The sequence below is a fragment of the Sarcophilus harrisii genome, chromosome 2, assembly GCF_902635505.1.
Source record: "Sarcophilus harrisii chromosome 2, mSarHar1.11, whole genome shotgun sequence".
NCBI classification, from domain to species: domain Eukaryota; kingdom Metazoa; phylum Chordata; class Mammalia; order Dasyuromorphia; family Dasyuridae; genus Sarcophilus; species Sarcophilus harrisii.
Window position 1 is genome coordinate 547,855,629 of NC_045427.1, and position 6,138 is coordinate 547,861,766.

The 6,138-nt window shown below is 39.9% G+C and overlaps 1 protein-coding gene across 1 annotated transcript; it reads left to right on the top strand.

Annotated features, from left to right (window-relative positions):
• Window positions 1-4,305: 4,305 nt before the first annotated feature.
• On the top strand, window positions 4,306-5,897 carry HDDC3 (HD domain containing 3). Its single transcript, XM_003755520.4, has 4 exons — window positions 4,306-4,477; window positions 4,573-4,628; window positions 4,768-5,008; window positions 5,416-5,897. Exons 1-4 carry the CDS (start codon window positions 4,366-4,368, stop codon window positions 5,544-5,546), a joined length of 540 nt encoding a protein of 179 aa, XP_003755568.1. The 5' UTR covers window positions 4,306-4,365; the 3' UTR covers window positions 5,547-5,897.
• Window positions 5,898-6,138: the final 241 nt, after the last annotated feature.

Consider the following 6,138-nt stretch of genomic DNA (forward strand, 5'->3'; position numbering starts at 1 on the left):
CTGAGAACTTTGGCTTTCTTTTCCATTTGAAACCTGAGCTTCAGATTTCCTATTAAAGAGTAATTTTAAATTCATTTCTTTGCAAAATGTCCAAAGCAGGACTATGCCTTGTCCCTTGGCATAGCTACTTGTCAGGACTCCTGTCCACTGTGAAGACAAATCTTTTCTCACTGCTAAACCCCATTTCCCTAATAGGACTTTGCCGCTCATAAGTCAATCTTCCTAGTAAAGTTGACTTCTCATCCAACAATAAACTTCCCCTTTTGCCACTTAAAACTTTTCGGGTTCGTGAATTCTTTCACGAAGAACCTGCGCCTCCGATCAAAAAGGGATTCCCACAACTCTCTGCCACTAGAACACCATCAATATCAGAAGAAATTTAATAAGGTTTATCTGTTTACATGGGAGGATGATACTTGGGAGGAAGAACTTTCTCATTATTATGGAAATTAGAGGGAGTATATATTATAAAAATTTTGAAGCAAGTTTCTCTGATAAAGACTCATTTCTCAAATACTTGGAACTGAGTCAAATTTGTTAAAAAAAAAAAAAAACAACAAAAAAAACCCCAGCCATGCCTCAATTGATAAATGATCAAAAAGATGATCTATGCCCAAAGGGCTATAAATTCATACGCATAAATTCAGAAACAGGTTTTTAAAAAAGGAAAAGGGCCTATATATACAAAAAAATTACCTATTAGCAACACTCCTCAGGGCAAGAAACTTGAAATTGAGGGGATGCCCACAATTAGGGAATGGCTGAATAAAATGGTATGTGTTTATGATGGAATATTATTCTTTTGTGGAAAATTATAAGCAGGATATTCTCAGAAAAACCTGGAAAGTCCTCTATGAACTCAAGTGAAATGTACTATCTAGAAAGTAATAGCAATGTTCTGGGATGATCAGCTGTAAATGTCTTTGCTATTCACAGCAGTACAATGATCTATTACTACTCTGAAGGACTTAACGACAAAATATCTAGCCATACCCAGAGAAGGAACTGATTTTGTCTGGATACAGATTGAAGTATACTTAATCCCTCTCTCTTATTTTATTTTTCCCAAGGGCTTTTTCCTAGGGTGGGAGATCTATGTTTTCTTTTATAACATGACTTTTGCATAACTTCACAGGTAGTTTCTTAATGGGGGCTTGAAGTGGGAATAACAGAATCAGGAACTCAAAAGTTTTAAAAACAAATGTAAAAAAATTGTTTTAAATATAACTGGGGGAAAAATGTAAAATTTTAAAAATAAAGCATATTTGTTGAAAAAGTTAAAAAATTATTAAATATGTATATGAAAGATAAAAGATTAATAAAAATACAATAATCATAAAATTTCAGACTTTAGAATTGAAGGTCATAAGCCCACATAAATTCTTTTCAGACAAGATATTCTTTCTGATTTTAAGAGAAGAAAATTAAGGCCCAGATAAAAGTTAATAGTTTGCCGTAGGTCATAGAGCTATTTGGTAGCAGTTAGAACTGGAACACAGGGCTCCCAATTCCCTCTGCAGGACTTTTCCCACTAAACTATACAACTTTCCTCTAAGGGAAAGATGGATAATTAATTGTTTTAAAATAGTCTTAAAAAAGAATGTTCTGATGAACATGAAAATATGTTTAGAAAAACTGTACATACTTAATCCATATAGGATTGCTTCCTGTCTATGGGAGGGGGATGGGGGCAAGGAGAAAAATTTGCAACACAAGATTTTGCAAAGGTGAATGGTGAGAACTATCTTTGCATGTATTTGGGAATATAAAATGGTATAACAAAACAATTTTTAAGAAGTGAGTGCTATTTGGGTATCAAAATTCCCAATAGATTAGAAAAGTAGATAATATTTAGAGAAAATTGGCTATAGTGAAGGAAGTCCTTTATGAGAAAATACTTAGTACTAACATTCATTAAGCATCTCTGTGTTAGGCATTGTTCTAAGCTCTGGAGATACAAAAAGGAAAAAGGCAGTCCCTGCCCTCAAGGAGCTCAAAATCTAATGCCACATGCAAACAAATATGTAAAAGCAAACCCCTAAAAATATAAATAGAAAATATTTAAACCCAGGAAGGAAGGCTATCTAGATTCAAGAAAAGTGAGGAAAGTCTTTCTGTAGGATATAGGTTTTTAGTTGTTACTTAAGAGGAAGTCAGAGTAATCAGTAAATAGAAATGAGGCAGAACATTCCTGGAGCTAGGAAGCTAGTGTCCCTGAGTCAATGAGTAAAATAAAAACTAGAAAGAAGGGAACACAGGTTGGGGGTGAGGGGTGGGGTGAGAACAGGGGAATGTCTGACATAATGGACCAGTGCTTTAAGAAAAACTGGAGACCAAATATAAACAAACATGTGCTGTGCCATGTTCTTTTTTCTTTTTTTTTCTTGTGGTTTTTCCCTTCTGATTTTTCTCTCCCAACATGATTCATAAAGATTTTTTTTTTTAATGAATGTACATGTACAACGAGAAAAAAAAAATTTCAATTATTTGGAGGAAAAATTTAAAAGAAAAATGACTGGTGGCTGAACAGAGAATGGATTGAATTGGGGAGAGACTCAAAGTGGGCAGACTTGCCAGTGCTATTGAAAAAGTTATTTTTGTACATTTCAATGATTAGGGACCTAGTAAGTTTCTGGACAAGCTTTAAGGCAGAGTATGCCCTGTATTAATAAATGGCTCTACTGCCTTTCAGGGCATTCTCAATATAGCATGTATCGAGACAGGCATTCTTTCTCACTTAATTATTTCAAAATCTTTATTTTATTTAGCAATGCCGATCTCAGTCTCTATGAGTTATGAATAATTCATTGCCCTGTGGTTAATTAAATGTTAAACTTCTCTAAACTTAACTAGGCTGCCAGTCATTAAGACCATCAGTTCAACTTTGTAGGATCTTCTAGAACTAGAAAAACTTGCCTAGCCTTTGAAGATTAGGCATAATGCTCAAGTGTGTGGTTCTCAGCACCATGCCATAATCCCAACATATCAAAGTCATATCTACCACTTTAAGGTTTGCAAAGCATTTTACATGTATCATTTCATTTGATTCCCACAATTACCCTATGAAGTAAATTACAAACCCCCTATTTTATAGATGAGGAAATTAAGGTTCAGAAGTTGTGCCATGTCAAGAAACGGGGCTCAAATTTAGTTCTTCTTGACTCCTAAGTTTATTAACACAACCACCTATCACCCAATTTATAGTTATGCAGAATGAAGCAAGAAAAGATGGGAAACATTTCTATACAGTGTGTTGTGAAGGAAGAACAGAGGGTGATGTGGGATTCCCTCTAAGACTTCATTCAACATTTCGGTTTGGGATTGTCTTTTTATCATCACTGGCCTAGTCTAGACTCTTACACACAATATACAGTGGAGAGGAGAGCAAAAGACTAGCCCAGATCTGTGAGGAAATAGCTGGGCAACTATAGACTAAGGGGAGATCCAGCAGTTTTGAGTAATCTTGGAGAGATTTTCATTCTGTGGGAAGGTGGAGAGTATAAATTCAGCTGTAGTCCTCTCTGTGGAATTTTTACAAGGATCCAAACCAGTTCTAGTGGTTTGTATAGGTAGCAATGGAAAGGCCAAATAGTGAAGAAATCTAGTACAATACTAATTCAAATAGCAAGAAAGCTTTTACATTTCTTGCAGGAAGCAGGGGCCATACCCTTTTGAGAGGCACAGCTGTTTACAACGGCCAGAACCAGCAGTTATACTCCATAATCTCACCCTGCCCCCTCATCCCTCCTCAGGATTTCCATTGGAGGAGATCCTTCCAAAATGTAGTAGCTCATGATACGCCCACTTCGTACACTCTTTGATATGTTTCCATGGTCCCTCCTCACCTTGCCATATATGTTCAAACCCAGCAGCTAGCTAGCTCCTTAAGGAGAAGCTAATACATATGAGGCTTATTAAACTTATTCAATAAAAACTTTAGTTTCCCCAGAACATAAACCAGTATATTCAACCAGCACCTACTATTCTATTGATTAAAGACATTCTTTAATTCTTTTCTGCCTGAATAACATATTACATGCTTTTCTGCCAAGGGAAAGGGAAGCTATTAGACTGAAAATCTGCAACTGTGGAAACAAAAACCTTACAATTTTACTTCTTACACCTATGATAATGCCCATTCCCCACTAATTCCGCCCAACTGGTCTCATGTCCCCAAGTCTCTGTGTTTCTCCACTGCCCAGCCAGACTTGCCTCCCCAGGAGGGTGCTGGATATCTCCCGGAGATAGCCTTTTGGATCCCACAAAGCCAGTTGGGACGGGCCTCCGGGGACGCAGGGGGCGCTGTGCTCGGTCACAGGCGTCAAGGCCGTCTCCAGCGCGCCCTCCCTGGCACAGGCCGCCGCGATGAGCTCGGACGTTGCGCTGCTTCTGGAAGCGGCCGACTTCGCCGCCAGGAAGCACCGCACTCAGCGGCGGAAGGACCCAGAGGAGACCCCATACATCAATCACCCCATCGGTGGGTCCCTGGTCAGGGCGGCGGCTCCGCCGCTTGGGGGCCGCCCAGCCCCCCCCCCCCCTAACCTCTGTGCTCTGCTCTGCTCTGCCCTGCAGGTGTGGCTCGTATCCTAACCCACGAGGCGGGAATTACGGACATCGCGGTGCTACAGGTAACCAGGACCTTGCTCCGGGCTGGGAGAGGGAGGGTGGACGCTCCCCCGCGCCGGGAACCCCTGCTCCGGGGAGGACCTTCCAGGCAGAAGCGGAAGCTGCTCTTAGCCCAGCAGCGCGTGTTGTGTGCCTCCCCAGGCTGCCTTGCTTCACGATACTGTGGAAGATACAAATACCACCTTGGAAGAAGTGGAAGAACATTTCGGGGCGGAGGTGAGGCGCATAGTGCAAGAAGTGACGGATAACAAGGAGTTGCCCAAGCAGGAGCGAAAAAGACTGCAGGTGGAGAATGCCTCGCAGAGCAGCCGGGCTGCCAAGTTGGTGAAACTGGCAGATAAGCTGTACAACCTTCGGGACTTGAACCGCCGAACTCCCAAAGGTATTCATACCTTCGGGGGTGTGACGGTGTATATACACATATATAACCATCCTTTCCACTCTTAGCAGCAGAGTTGTGGTTTAGAGAAGAAGGGGGAGATCTCTTCTGTGGATATAGAGATGAGTCACTTGCCAAAGGAAAAAGGATTTGTTAATTTCTTTGGCATTTCAAGCTTTCGCTTGATACAATGTACTTTGTCCCTTTTGACCTTTCATCATTTATTTTGGACTTTCATCCAAAAGTCATTACAAGAGGAGATGTTTATTTTTAATAAGAATCTCAGGTTTTTCCATTGTTATTTCATGCCAGAACAGTACATTAACCCTTTCACGGACTGATAGACAGTCTGATGCAAAACTACGTAATTGATTACTTATGGTCATGAAAACAACTCTGTCACCCTACAGGATGGTCTGAGCAGAGAGTTCAGGAGTACTTTGAGTGGGCGGCACAAGTGGTAAAAGGCCTTCAGGGCACCAACCCACAGATGGAAAATGCACTGCAGAAACTGTTCCAACAACGAGGACTGTCACTGTGAGCAGCAGGGGGAAACGAGAAATGTGATCAAGATTTCAGCCTGATTTAGATCAAGAAGAGGATTCAAAAATCAATTCTGAAATTTGTTTTTGTGCTGATATTGAAGCCCCCGAGGCATACTAATTCCTTTAACAGAAGATTACAAACAAGGAAGGACTCCTGTTTTCTTCCGGTACCTGAGTAAAACACTGATTTGTAAAAATTAGAATGTTTTTTATTCCTGTTGTAACCTGTAATATTTCTCTGGGTCCTTGAACTTCTTTCTGAATTGGGTTTACTGATCATACTGAAGACATAAAACCACTGATTTGTTTTATTTTGTTTTATAAATCCAATGAAAATAAAAAGGCCTGCAGAAATACTTATAATTGTTCCTGTTCATTGACAGGGAAAATGAAATAGAGGAAGGAGTCCTGGATTTGTAGTTGGAATACCTCTATCTGAACCTTGGCTCTGGTGCTTACCATATAAGTTTAGGCAAGCCACTTAATGTCTCTTTCTTCATCTGTTTTAAAATGAGGCAATTGGGCAAAATTAACTTTAAATCACTTTCCAGCTCTTGAACTTTGATGCCAATCTTAAATTGGATAGTC

Bases quoted from the DNA above. Each gene is read 5' to 3' on its own strand.
- HDDC3 (XM_003755520.4), top strand. From the start codon at position 4,366: ATGAGCTCGGACGTTGCGCTGCTTCTGGAAGCGGCCGACTTCGCCGCC. The intron at 4,629-4,767 runs GTAACCAGGACC...GTGCCTCCCCAG, and splicing joins CGGACATCGCGGTGCTACAG to GCTGCCTTGCTTCACGATAC. The intron at 5,009-5,415 runs GTATTCATACCT...GTCACCCTACAG, and splicing joins GAACCGCCGAACTCCCAAAG to GATGGTCTGAGCAGAGAGTT.